This window comes from Gavia stellata, chromosome 2 (genome assembly GCF_030936135.1).
Source record: "Gavia stellata isolate bGavSte3 chromosome 2, bGavSte3.hap2, whole genome shotgun sequence".
NCBI lineage: Eukaryota > Metazoa > Chordata > Aves > Gaviiformes > Gaviidae > Gavia > Gavia stellata.
This window is the reverse complement of record NC_082595.1, coordinates 103,341,554-103,355,777: the sequence shown is the minus strand read 5'-3', so window position 1 is coordinate 103,355,777 and position 14,224 is coordinate 103,341,554. Positions and strand designations below refer to the sequence as shown.

The 14,224-nt window shown below is 38.9% G+C and overlaps 1 protein-coding gene across 1 annotated transcript; it reads right to left on the bottom strand.

Annotated features, from left to right (window-relative positions):
* Positions 1-7,364: 7,364 nt before the first annotated feature.
* On the bottom strand, positions 7,365-13,385 carry TDRD15 (tudor domain containing 15). Its single transcript, XM_009809331.2, has one exon. The coding sequence runs from the start codon at positions 13,380-13,382 to the stop codon at positions 7,365-7,367; it is 6,018 nt and encodes a 2,005-aa protein (XP_009807633.2). The 5' UTR covers positions 13,383-13,385.
* Positions 13,386-14,224: the final 839 nt, after the last annotated feature.

Sequence of the window (14,224 nt, the reverse complement as noted above, 5' to 3'; positions counted from 1 at the left end):
TGCCTGCGCAGCCCATGCCATTCACCGGCAGCCTGCAGCCGCCGCCAACTGACCCTGCTCAGCGCAGTGTGTCCTTAAGAGGCATGGCCACCATACAAACGCCTTCCAGAGCAGTCCGAAGACAAGTTAAGCTAGTATCACAAACTCCTTTCACGTCAAGTGTTTCCTGCTGCCCCACACACGCCAAACGCTAAAAAGCATTCCCAGCTGTAACTGGAGCAGCTTTCCCAGCCTCTGCTATTCCCACTCTCAAATCAGCCAGTAAAGCTTTTTACAATAGCAGAGCTGTTATTTTTTAGGAATCCCTGCTCCCCCAGGAATACTCAAGGGGTATCACGATACTTTTGCCCTGGCAGATTGCATTGCTCCCCACTTACAAACATCTCCTTGACTTTCTGAGGAAGAAGTCTTTCCTCCCCTTTTCTCGTACTTCCATGTATTTCTGCAAGCATATACACTCTGCAGTGTCTCTATTGAACCTCAATGTATAAATTATAAAACATAGCTGACACAGGCCTTTAATACCTATGGCATGGAGTGCAAGATCCAATAAAATGGTGATGGATCACATTGAGTGGCAAAATATTTAAGATCACTGATCCACACCAAACTTAGTGGTAAGCATTTCTGTAAGAGCCATGTAAGCAGGTGTCTTAAAAATTCACTAATTACCTTATGTAAGACGGGTATTTTCACTCCTCTAATAGAAATATTTCTTACAGAAAGACTGCAAGTCTGGGACAATGAGTAGGTGAGCATACATATTCTCAGAATAATTATCCCTTCAGATTTACGCAATTAGCCAACGGTTGAGCACTCTGTACCCTGTTACAGATAGTTGGTCAGAGCCAAGTACACTGATGAGTCTACAGCAAAGGAATGTATGGAGATGCTTTTAAACACCTTGGAGAGGGAGGGAGGGGCACAGGATGGAAAAGATGAGACAAAAGGAGGTAGTTTAAGCCTCTATTCCCAAAGCTACCTCTCAAGTATTTAAAGGGACTTAAACAACCTGGCAAGCTGACAGGCTTTCTGTGTACCTCACCTATTGGGGCACCTCTGTCCTAACAGTCTCTTTCTATAAACACAAGCTGTTTTGCAAAGGCGGCTTTCCTCAGTGGAAGTTTCCAGTCATGGCTGGAGAAAGCCAGACGGAATACCTATGTAGTCCTCATTCATTTGCCATTTACACTTCAATTGGTAGTGGAGATGGCTTGAATGAAACCGGCTAACCATGCGCTAAAGTAAGATTTAGGGACTTTCATGTGCTTCATTCCAGAAGCAAGGCTTTGGAAGCTACTAAGGTATGAAGAACAGCTGCAGCAGTAACAGGATAGTTCAAGTGAAAGGAGACCTCTAAAAGTTCACTTAGTCAACCTTCTGCTCAGAGCAGGGTCAGCTATGCAGTTGTACCAGGTTCATCAGATTTATCCAGTTGGGTGTTGTAAATTACCAAGGATGGAAACTGCACAATCTCTCTGGGCAACCTTCTGCAATGCTTGATTGTCCTCCTCCTGAAAAGATTTTGCTTTCCAGTCTAAACTTCTCATTTCAGTTTATGGCCATTTGTCCCTGTTACATGTCGTCATGTTTCTGCTGACCTTCAGCCTCTCCCTCTGAATTGTAGCCTGTGGCCCTCAAGGTGTATCAGCTGGTCCTCCCAACCTGGTAAAATGTGCAAGTTTGATGAGCAAGTACTCCATTGCCTCGTCCAGGTCATTGATACAGATGTTTAACAGGACAGGACACAGGATAGACCCCTGCAGTACTCCACTTGTTAACAACCTCCAGATAGAGCATATCCCATTAACCACTACGCTCTGAACCCAACTATCCAAACAGCTTTATACCCATCTGGTTCTTGACCCACCCGGAGAGTAACATCCTACCCCAGATACAAGAATACCGTGGTAGAATGTTGAAAGCCTTGCAGAAGTCAAGGTACACAATGTCCACTGTTCCCCCTCAGGCTGGTCAAGCCTGATTTACGCTTGGTAAATCTGTGCCAACTATTACCGATCGCCTAGTTCTCCTTCATGTGCCCAGAAATGTGTTCCAAGAAGACTTGCGCCATGCTTTTCCCAGGTACCAAAGTGGGACTGACTAACCTGTAGTTTCCTGATTGTCCTTCAGGCATCTTTTGAAGACGGGTGCAACATTTGTTTTCTTCCAAACATACAGAATCTCCCGTATTCTCTATGAAAGGACGTCAGCCAATTCTCTCAGCACCTTTGGATTTAGTGTGTCAGGTCCCATAGACTTGTATGGGTTGAGTTCTCTTCTTGTAGGCTTTGACATCCCTTGCAAATCTGAACTCCAGCTCTAGTTTCTCCTGCTTATATCCTGCACTGCACGCATTTGTATACACGCATTTGACATAGCCTCTCTTCTACTGTTTTCGTATTCCTGAGGTGTCTCTTGTTCCCGTCACACTGCACCCTTTTCTTTACACCTCATCCAACATTTTTTCACCTAACTGTGAGTGACCCTCCCTACCCTCATTGTTCCTGGTTTAAAGCTTTCCTCACCACATCAGTCATCTTGTTAGCAGGTATGTTCTTTCCTCACTTTGTCAGGTGGATCCTGTGTCTGCCCAGCAGTCCCCAATTCTCAAAGAGGGTCCTGCTGTCATAAAAACAAATTCCTGTCAATAACATCAGCTGCATAACCAGGTATTAATCCACAGGACCAATCTGCTCTTCCCCCAGCCTCTTCTCTCCACCATCAGGGCTAAGAATGTCACCTGGATCGCCAGGTATGAGCAAAAGGTCCTGCCAGAGCACTAAGCCTCTTAATTAGCTAAGGCCTTTGATGGGAACTGGGAGGTGGCAAAAACTATTCAGGGGTGAAGACACTATGTGAGCAAACCAGATTATTCTGTTGCTCTGGTATTGGAAACCGCACATAAGAAACTGCTTGTACTTAAGTTAGGTAGAAAAGTAAAGACCAAGTCAGATAATTTTCTCCAGGAAGCATATAAAGTAAATAAAACATAAGCAGCATGAACCAAATAATCAGAAGGCAGTCTTGGGGTACAAGACTGCTGACATCTAGGTGACGGTACAGTAATACCATACAGCAGCCAGACTGCTTAGGCAACACTGTCAGAAATACCAAATCTAGGTAGGGATGTAGGACGAATATAGAAAAAGTAATTTGGGATGGGTTATTTATTTGGGAGGAGGGTTGGCAAAGAAGGCACAGGGGCAACAAAAAGGCAGGTTCGGGGCGGGGGGAGGGCATAAAGTTACTATACCTTGTTCAAGCACCATTCCCACTGTAGAAGTGCAGTTGTCTGTGGACAGTGCTGAAGCTTACCTCCAGCCTTTGGTCTGCAGCTAACAAAACCACACCCAAGCATACACAATCCTCTGCGGACATTAAGGGTAATTAAAAGCAACATCACAGGCTCTTTTGCATTCTTAAGTTTGCTTTTATGGAATAGATGATCATTTGTTAGTTTCTAAGAGCTCTTCTTCATGCTCTACACTCACATATAATTTCCTATGCTTTTATTGCAAACTTCAAAATTAGCACTGAAACATAAACTTCTGCCTGAAAGCCAAAACTACTATGCTTCCTGGCCCATACAAACATTCAATAACTAGTCAGATATTTCAAAACTCCTGAACCACCCATCCCATATCTCCGGTGAAACCTTTTCATTCTCTGCCTCTCTTCCTACATGAATCCTTAATGATGTCAAATCTCCTTCTCTCAGGCCCACTATTTCTGCTGCCTGAGGTCTGAACACATTTCATTCTAGAGACAGTACAGGGTTACTCCTAAATCTGCCAGAAAGGATCAGCAAAATCAGCAAGTACTCTTCCTCTAGGGAGTAAAGCTGCATGGTAAGATGCTAAAACTCAGGCATCTTATTGTACACGTATACCATCTCAAAGCTCCCTTGGAAAAACAAAACAGAAAATTAGACACACACGTCCTGCCCCCCCTTCCAATATCAACTAAGCCTTATGGAACATTATAAACCACCAGAACATTAGAAAAACATCTAAATAATCTTCTTAACACAGTTTAAATGTTGAGCAATGCACATGCCGGGAAGTAAGTAACGGAAAACGTTTCTCAAAGTAACTGCATACAAATCCAAAAAAGTTTTAAGTAATGGTATTGTAACATTGTGCCTATCTAGCATATAAGGACTGGCTGTCTTTATAGAGTGTGTCAGTAAGAGTACATCTGACCAGCACAAAGCAGATGAAGGTTGAGCATGGCATGCATCTCATCTAGAAAGTCGTCCAAGTGAGCAGGCAGAATGCCTGTGCCATTTGTACTGCATTCAAAAGCAAACCTTGACTCAGTGCAAGACTCACTCCACAGCTGCTGGCCTAGAGGGCAAGGATTGTTCCTTGGCACCATCCCACAAAGAACATACCGATGTACCTTCTGATTTTTTCCAATGCATTCACCAACCAAGGTGGTCACAAAAAGCTTCAAAATATTCAGAATGATTTAGGCAAGGCAAGTTACACACAGAAGATAAGCTTTTTATTATCCATGACATAAAGGCAGAATACTGAATACATCAGTATACACAGGAACATTTTGAACTCCAAACAAATGCAACCAGTTCTCTATCACTTTCATGAACTAAGAAAAAATAAAAATAATCAAAGTAATCAACAACACAGTACAAAGAAATACAGAAATACATTTAGGAAATACAACCAAATGATAAACAGTAGTTTCCAATTAAATTTTACCAAATCAAAGCAGTGCTTTTGCTTAGAATTATGCTTGCCCCAAAACAACAGGAACACACACCTAAACTTCCAAATCCTAAATAAAAGACAATTTCTTTCAACTAGATTACAAGTATAGCCTCTCCTACTTACAAGAAAAACAGTGTTACAGCTGAGGTTGGGGGCAGGGGAAGTACACACCGAAGAAAGAAGACTGGGAATAAATTCCATAGCCAGACATCCCAGCAACTTCATCCAACAATCATAACGTAACCTTACAATGTACTTCTGAAAATCCATATCAAGAATGGCAACAAAAGACATTCTCTGTATTTACACGTGCAGCATAATCCTGAAAATACTTTCAATTACCTAGTTTTTACCTTAAGCACTTTGGGTATCGGACCTTCAGAAAAGGAACTACTATCACAAGCTAGCCTCATTATGAGTTGAAAATAAAAACACACATTCTTGCAAATAAGCTAACTTTTTCAATTTGCAGAACATAAAAATAGTACACACACAGCTGATTATTTGTTCTTAATCAGTCATCATTTCTAGGCTCTGTTCTATTATCATTAGGTAAGCAGTGTTCTAACAATTACACAAGTTAAAGCACAATATACTTTGCATGAGCAAAAAAAAAATCTAAATTAAAATATGCAAGTTGTGTATTAATATACACCAACAGGACTGGCATTTAGGGTACCCAGATGATCTTTAAAAAGAAAAGACACCCAAGCACCTGCTCTTCCAATTGAATGATAGCCAGAAGTTAGAATGAGAGTTAATTAACCCTTACACATCAGTGCCTCTACATGAAAATCAAGTATTACTTGGCACTACAATGAACGTAGCCCAGTGAAGTAAATGTAAAGTTATCACTCAACATGAGTAATGTTGCACAATACAACCTTTGCATTTTATCCTAAGAGCAAGCAGTATGTCAAACTATTGACAAAGAACATGCCAGGTAAGCTTACAATTTTAACTAGGAAAACTTCAAATTCTGCAGTAATGTAATAAAATGGTGCAATATAAAGGAAACAGTTAAAAATCACGAATCGTTACAAAAAAAACTTTTAGTTAATCAATACACTAGCGTAACACTTCTGATACTTTAGCTAATATTTACTTAAGAAACTTTATCTTATGCATTTTCTGATTTGTTACTAATGGGCATCTTTCTCTTGTACTCTGAAAATATCTGCATGCTCTTTCAATAACTCACCATCAGAGTTAACTTTGGAAAGATCAGCTGACACTGTCTTATCTCTTATTTGTTTGAATTTCCTCGACACATCTCCCTCCTTTGAAAAAAAAAAAAATTCTGTTTTCCAGATAAAGCTTTCAAGTTTTCACAGGAATTACATACATCACGATATCCTGGGGGGGCGTGTGTGCGTGCTCTTAGATCTTGTTTGCATATAGAGATGCATTAGCTGTATTGTCTATCATTAGGAATGTATTCATTTTTTCATTTAAATTCAAACAATCACAGGGCATACAAAGAAAACCCCTCACACTTCAGGCCTCTTCATGCTTTATCTTTGTCCAAACAACTGAGAAGGAGGCAGGGGAGAAATTTAAAAAAAAAAAGAAAAAAATCAGAGAAACATCTGATAAACTTTTATAATTTCAGAATGGCTACTGAAAACAAAAAGTTCTAAGACATATCCAGCATATCACTCCTTTTAAGTTCTCCTGAAATTTCCTCTCCTACAAAGAAAAAAGGAAAAGGCTCTTAATGTTTCCCTTCAAGATACAAACAGACTAACTGTATGGAGAACACTTCCTCACTTCCTCTCTTCATTCTGACAGATGGGTGGGGAGGATGGAGGAGAGACATCGGAGCACAACCACACTCAGCAGACCAAACGACCCCAATTGTGATGCAACTCAGATACCAAGAGAACCTTGAGATAGGTCAATGGCATCTTTACACCAAGAGCTAAGCAAAAACAACTTAATGGCTCTCTCTCCCATAAACAGGAACCCAAGTTTTTGGCTTATTGTTACTACACTTTCTCTTAACAAGAGAAAAGATACTCTCAGGGCGACTTTGGAATTAGAAACAAAGAAAAGAGTAAGCCTGGCCTCTTTGTTTTCTGAGCATCCAAAACAAGGAGACACCACCACTGTAAACTAGATGTTATGACAAATAAAGTTTTTTATATATATATACACACACACAAATTGTAAAAGCATTCTGACAGAAAGATTTGCCAAAACCATGACTGTCTAAGTAAATATAACAAGAGATCTTGGAGAAAAAAAAAAATATAGCAAGAGCAGTATCTGTATCTTTTTTTTTTTTAATGCCTTGAAGAAGTACTTTCCTAACTGCAGTCTACTTATTATTCAAATAATTCTTTTGACAATATCTTCACGCTGTCTTTCTAGACTGTGGAGCATCAGAATCACAAGTCTCAACCAGTGCTTCTGGTAGCAGATTTACTCTGTATTAAGTCAATTTTACTTTTATCATCACAATGCTGAAAAAAACCAACTTCTTCACAGTATTGTCCATCTTTTGCAGTTTTTCTTTTCTTTCAGTGTTATATGAACCATGAGGGTAATGATGTTCCAGCACCCACTTTACCAGACTTCTTTATTTGAAACTTAATCACAGATACCTATGCTTTGGACACTTTTTTGGTTTCACTTCTTTGCTTTATTTCTGTCAGCAAAGTAAGAGTTTTCTTCATAATTATAATCTGGTTCACAAAGGGAAGCACAGTTACTAGGATCTGGACACTTAGTCTGCAAATCTGTTTTTTCTGATATAATTCTGCCAACTGGAATGAGGCAGCACCTACTTCTAGAGTAGACTGCATGGCCAGCAGCAATTAAGGCATGAGCTAGACTGTTCTCCTCATACAGAACATCCACCTCTAATTTCATTTCAGATCCATAGTGTTTAAATTGAAATATCAGACCCGGTTTACTAAGAAGCTTCTGAAACAGAAGTTTAGCTTCATCACTCCAGCATTCCCCCTTGGCAGGAACTGTATCATGTAAAGAGCAAGAGTGTGCCAAGCGTGGTAAATAAGACAGGCTTTCTGGAATAACTTTAAGTTTATGGATATCAGAGTACGGGATGATCTTCAGAAAGCCATAATCAATAAACGTAAGAACAACAGACTGACTTGTTACATCGTTAACTTCTGCTCTGTTCCACTGTGCTTCCAGTCCAAACTTGATCAAGCAGCTAGCACCAGGAGCCACAAGTTCTTTTGGCAGAGCTGGCAAGTTGTCAGGAAGGTCAGAGAGCAGCAAAGACAAGTTTTTCATGCAATCAAATAAGACTTCAAACTGGATGCAGAAGTTTGAAGGATCCGTAACTGCAGTTGCAAACCCAGGATACCTTCTGCCACTCTGTAGCAGCATCCATGCGATTGAATTTATCTTGAATGATGTATCAAAATCCTTAGAGTCTGTATTTTTATTATTATTCCTTGATTTTTCTGGTCCAACAACAGTCTGACAATGACTTAAGGGCTGGTTCAAATACTCCTGAAGCAGAATTTCCCCTATTAAAATATCTACTTCCCAGATATGAGAAGATTCCAAGTATCTCAAAAACAAGATCCTTAGTTCACAATTCAGGAGTGTATTTACTATATGGACAAATTGAATTTTCTTCAGTTTTTTAAACCAAACCCATTTACAAAACACAGCTTGTGTAGGAATACTTTTAATGTCATCACTGAGTATCTTTGCATTATTTAAAGACACCATCTCACACTTGCCATAATCCATGAGAAAAACTAGCATTAAGTTCTCCCTGACAAATTTCTTTATCACTTTTGATCGATACCACTTCAAGTTCCTTTCAGATTTTGTCATGCATTCCAATCCTTCTTCAATGTCATCCACTCTAAGCAAATCACTTCTTTGTGCTTCTTTGACAAGCATTACATTTAACTCATGTAGTATTTGCAAATTTCTAAGTAACTGTACATGAAATTCTCCACTCTCTGAAATATTAATTACTTCTGCTCCTTCTACCTGTCCAGAATTTAGATCTTGAGGAACAACACTTAAGGGTGTTTTGGAAGTATTTTTCATCTTAACAGCTTTAATTTTACTTTGACCACCTAAACCATTCCTAGACTTTCTGCCTTGAGGATTACCATTTGTAACCAGAATTTGTTTTGGCCTATTTTCCTGATTATGCATTGGTGTGTTCTGCGACCTTGCCCTGCCTTTTTTCTGTAGAAGGTCATTAGACATAGACTTTCCATCACAAATTACATCTATTTCCCATTGCTCTCCATGTTGCTGTAAGAACTTGGAAGCAACTGGCTTGTTATTTATTTTGCTTACAAAATAGGAAGTACTTTTGTTAGTCCAGCTTTCATCAGGAACACTTTTTACTCTGCTAAGGAAACAATGAACACTGAGCCTCGGCAAAGTTAAGAACTTTCTCTGAATCCTGCAGATTTTTGAAGGACTTACAAGTGCTGCATGACCATAGTCAATGAAGTCAAAGGAGTTTCTCGATTTCAGAGTTTTAGTAACTGCTCTGTAGTAAAAACAATCAGTGTCATGCTCTGCTACCATGAGATCATCCAAGCAATTTTCATGACCTATATTCGCAATGCTTTCATTTAATTCTTCCACTAGTTGTATTATTACCTTTTCATCCTCTGCGAGCTGAACATAGAAAAGTGATGGACTATTCATGTAAGAAATATACCCTGCTACTTCAGAATCCACCCGAATATCACATTGAGGAAGACTGATTAATTTAGGTATATTTTCGTTACTCCTCTCCTGCTGACCTGTATAATTCAGTCTTTCATTATGAGATTCAGAGAGAGCATTTACAGTTATTTCCTTTGAATTTAAAGCAGGATGACAGAGTGATTGAGAAGCAGGCTCTCCAACCAGAGCCTCCTCTCTGTTCTCCTGGACAGCACTGACAGTATTTCTAAAACATGGTTCTTCACTGTCCTGTAAAGTTAGTGGTTTTAAGGACCCACTACACAACTTTTGTGTGCTACCTGCAGTTTGCTCTTCATCTTCAAAATTCTGTCCAATATCTGTCTGATAATATTTATCATATACTCGGCATTTCACTTCAGTTTTTGATTTAACTCTTCCAGAATTTTTAACAGTTACTTTATTAATTTCTTTGTCATATTCCATGCGACATATCACTCTTCCATTACTTCCAACAAATTGTTCCGTGTGATTTTTCAGTGCCAATTCTTCCAATATTTTTTCTTTAATTTTCTGACTGACTTTGAGCTGCCCATCATACAACTCCACAACAATCTGTCCATCTGATTCTCTGGATACAATTACAGCCTTCAGCAGTTTACCAAGGAACATTTCCTCAAACCATCTAGTAACTCTTGCTGGAATTTTTGTCTCCCTAAGGTTTGACAGAGAGCATTTAATAGCTTGCATGGGTGTGAATATTAGGTCAGTGGCAGAGTCTGGAATAGGCATCAACTGGTCTCTCTCTACCATATTCTTATTTCCAAAATCCACAAAGTCAGCACACAGATAGGATGTCGATTCCACAGGAAAAGCCAAAGCTCTATAAAAGAGACCATCTTCAAAGTATCTGGCTATACATAATCGCGTATTGCTACCATCATATTTCGCGTTATTTGACATTTTACTTAGGGCACTAACCTTCTCCATCAATGCCTCTATAGTTTCAGTGTTTCGATTAAGCTGACAATAGAATTTTGAAGGACTATGTACGTGAGTTATATAAACCTCCTCCTCACTTCCAACTTTTATATTAAAAGATGAGTAGCAAAAACTGTACAGAGAACCCAAAGATGTGAGGTTTCTCAGACCAATATATTCAGACTGGGTGAGACCACATCCTCTGAGGAATTCCTCTGCACTAGTAAATGGAGTCTGTAAGTCAACTATATTGCATAAACAGTTGGGTCTTACAAGAATAAGAGCACAAATGATGCAAGTCAGTGGTCCTCTAGAAGCAGAAATGAAGTCTTCAAAATGTCTACGCATTTCTTCAGACCAATTAAGTGAGTCAATCTGTAAGGGTACATTTTTAAGTGCACATCGAAACGCTTGACTTTCCAAAGTTAGGAAATCTGGAAGAACAGCTTGAAGATCTTTAAGTAAAACTCTTTCCCGATAACCATAGTCTACAAAAACCACATCAACTTCATTTGTGGATATGTGCTGCACAACAGTTGCTCTGTACCACTTCCCATCTTTGGGACATTTAACAATACACGCAACCTGTTCCTTTTTGTAAGGACTGTTATGCTCTTTATAGTAAGTCTGAATTTGTTCCATTAATTTATTTAGCTCTGGCAGTTTGCTTTGCAACTGACATGAAAAATCTGCTGGGGAAACAATGTAAGAACACACCACTTCAAAAACAGCTCCTGGTTTAAACACGAACTCTTTATAAAATAATTTTTTCTCACATACTGATTTACGCCTTTTAGAAATAGCACCTTTTCCAAAACAGGACAGCACAACAGATTCTCTCAGCACTGAAGGCACACTTAATGATTTTCCCTTCCGAAATCTCTCTCCATTTCCAGATACCTTATTTTTACAAGTATTACAGATGCTCTGTGCATTTACTTTTTTTTTTTTAAATTTGTGGGTATTCAGGGCTTGACTTTTTTTTGCCAAGTTTAGAACAGAATCTGGTGTCTTTTCCCAGTATTCAGCATATCCAGCTTGAACCATACATGTGGCAACATCTCCCTGCTGCAAACCATTCTTATACTGCATGTTAACAATATACTTGTTGTTTTGCTTTCCAACAACATGAAGCAGGAGTAGTTTGTTAAACACAATACCTTTGAAGAAATCTGTTTCCTTTTTAACCCACACATCGTCAACAGGAAACGTGCAAGCAAGTGCACAACACATAGCTAAAGCAGGTAAATCAGAAAACTCAGGAAGCAATGTTTTCACATCATAACAGGGCACTACATCTGTATTTCCAAAGTCCAGAAAATAAACAGTAACATTTACATGAAGCACTTCAATGACAACACCCCGATAATAATGCATGTCTTTGCTATACCGGGCACAGCACAGCAATCCAGGTTCTGGGTTTTTAAGTACCATTTCATCAGCTCCACATTGATTATACGTGTCGGCAATATTTTTCATCAAGGCTTTAAATTCATTCTGATATTCACATGTTTGAATCCAGAAGTCAGATGGATTTACGATATATACCACAAAAGCACAATGGAAAGAATTCATTTGCATTTCTAGTCTTTTGCAGTAGCTTGACAAAGAAATATCCCATTCAGGTATGCAGTTTTTTGTATGTTTCTTTCCAGTACAATTCTTAAAAGAACTGTATCTCTCATCACATGGTTTGTCATTTACAGCAATATTTGTGATTTTTGTTTCCAAAAGCGAGACACATGATGTGGCTGCCTCATTCAGGTTTTCTGGATGCTTAGCATTAATTTCAAGATCTTGATTTTGCAGCGTAATGTAATACAAGCGTTTAATGTCATTGAATAAATCAACATGGACACACACAGAAGTTTGTCCTATCAAGGCCTGTATAAGTTCTTTCAGCTGAATTTTTATTACTGTTTCATCCTGACTACCAAAACAAGACAGCACACATGGAAAGGAAATCATTGGTAATGCCATGAACTCTGCTTTAAGTTTCTGAACACAACTAGATGGCACAGCTTCAGTATTGCCAAAATCCATAAACCAGACTTCCACACGGTCAGAGAGAAGTTGTTTTATCACTCCCCTATGCCATTGTCCATTTTGCCTTTTGGCAGCACAGAGTAGCCCTAAACTATCAAAAGATTTATTATTTTCTGTACTGATAGCTTCATAGTACAAATGCATAGCTCCTGTCAAATCTTCCAGCTCTTTCTGCCATTTCTGTATCTGACAGTAAAATTTACTCGGGCTTACTGCAACGGTTATTTTTACATTTTCTTTACTGCCAACAGGTAGACGAGGAAAGAGATCATCTGGAACTGGCCAAAAATCTGTTGGTTTCTCAGAATTACTGAAAGTAAGCAACTCCTTGACTGGATACTTCTGTTGCAACAATTGTGGCACTCTCTTACAAAGCATTTCTTGGGGAAACGCTCTTAACGCTTCCACAATAAGACAAAATGAATCTGCATCAATACATTTTCCTAACTGCAGTTCAAGAACATCACTAATAATCTTTGGGACTTCTAGAATAAACAGTTGGTATGGTATAACAGCTTTCACATGACCCGTAATCTGTAATCCTACCAGAGATGAAAAGTAGTTAATGGCTTTCGGACCCCATTTTTCTCCAAGAGGAAGTATGCTTGCAAAAACACCCAAAACCACCTTTGGAGGCAGCTGAAACAATTCATCACAAGCAGAAGCAAGATGTGTTTCCTCAACCACTAGCACTTGCCCAGTGTCTATAAGAAAAGCCTCACAGGTATTCTCTCTCTTTTCCAGAACTCTTCCTCTATGCCATTTTCCTTCTGCGTCTTCCACCAAACAAGATCCACCAACATAAACATTATGTTTTACTTTGAATACACGTTGTATTTCATTTTGTAGTATGTAATAGTCAAGCTCACATCCTGCCTTGTATTGACCCTGGAACACTACAACCAAGCACTCGGGATGGCATTCTATATGAGTTATCTTCAGATTCATATCTACCATGTTTGGTGAGGGAGTCAGAGATGCCATCCTGTCTGCAAAAAAAAAGGAGTAAGATCAGCCTGATAATTTGCCATATTTTTTATCTGTTAAAATTGTTAAAGCATTTTGAAAACAAATTTCATATAAGGAATTAGTTGACAATGTCATCTTTTACGAGTCATGAATTGACACAATTCCCTTTGCAAAGACATGTTCAGGTAACATCTGAAAAAAGTACCTCTTGACTTGCTCTTGTGGCTAGACTAATTTTATCACTTGAGAATACTTCATAATCAGAAAGCTGTTCCCAGAATAACACAAGAAAATTAAAATTATATCAGAAAACTGGGCGGGGGGCAGGGCGCAGGCACAACATGACATGGACATGCAGGGACGCATAACAGGACAGAACAGACGACCAGGAAGATAACTGTATTTCTTCTCCAAGAAAAGTATTTATGCCCAAATAAAACATAAGAGTGGAAAACAATTCGTGTCATTTATACAATCTCTGCTCATTTCATAAATTTACTGGATGTAAGTAACATTTAACTGCAAATCTCTCCAAAGGAGATCCAGTTCAGTGTTTCATTGCACTAGATTGGCAGTTACAAGGAGACTTTACCTGCCAAAGTATTTCCAGTCTGTTTCTCTCTTTCTTTTTAATATGTGAATGACCAAGGACTCCTCCCTTACTCACCCTGGTTTTTCTGTGTATATCACTTCTTCAAAACAGTGACATCTTATAGCTCTGTGCTTTACTATTTACTTCATCTGGCTGTCTAGACACTATCAGGTATAGCTGTAGCATATTTTAAGTTTTCATAATTGCAAGGATATATAGAACACATTATCTATGTCCACCATTTCTGCACTGCCCATAAACTAAC

Bases quoted from the DNA above. Each gene is read 5' to 3' on its own strand.
- TDRD15 (XM_009809331.2), bottom strand. From the start codon at position 13,382: ATGGCATCTCTGACTCCCTCACCAAACATGGTAGATATGAATCTGAAG.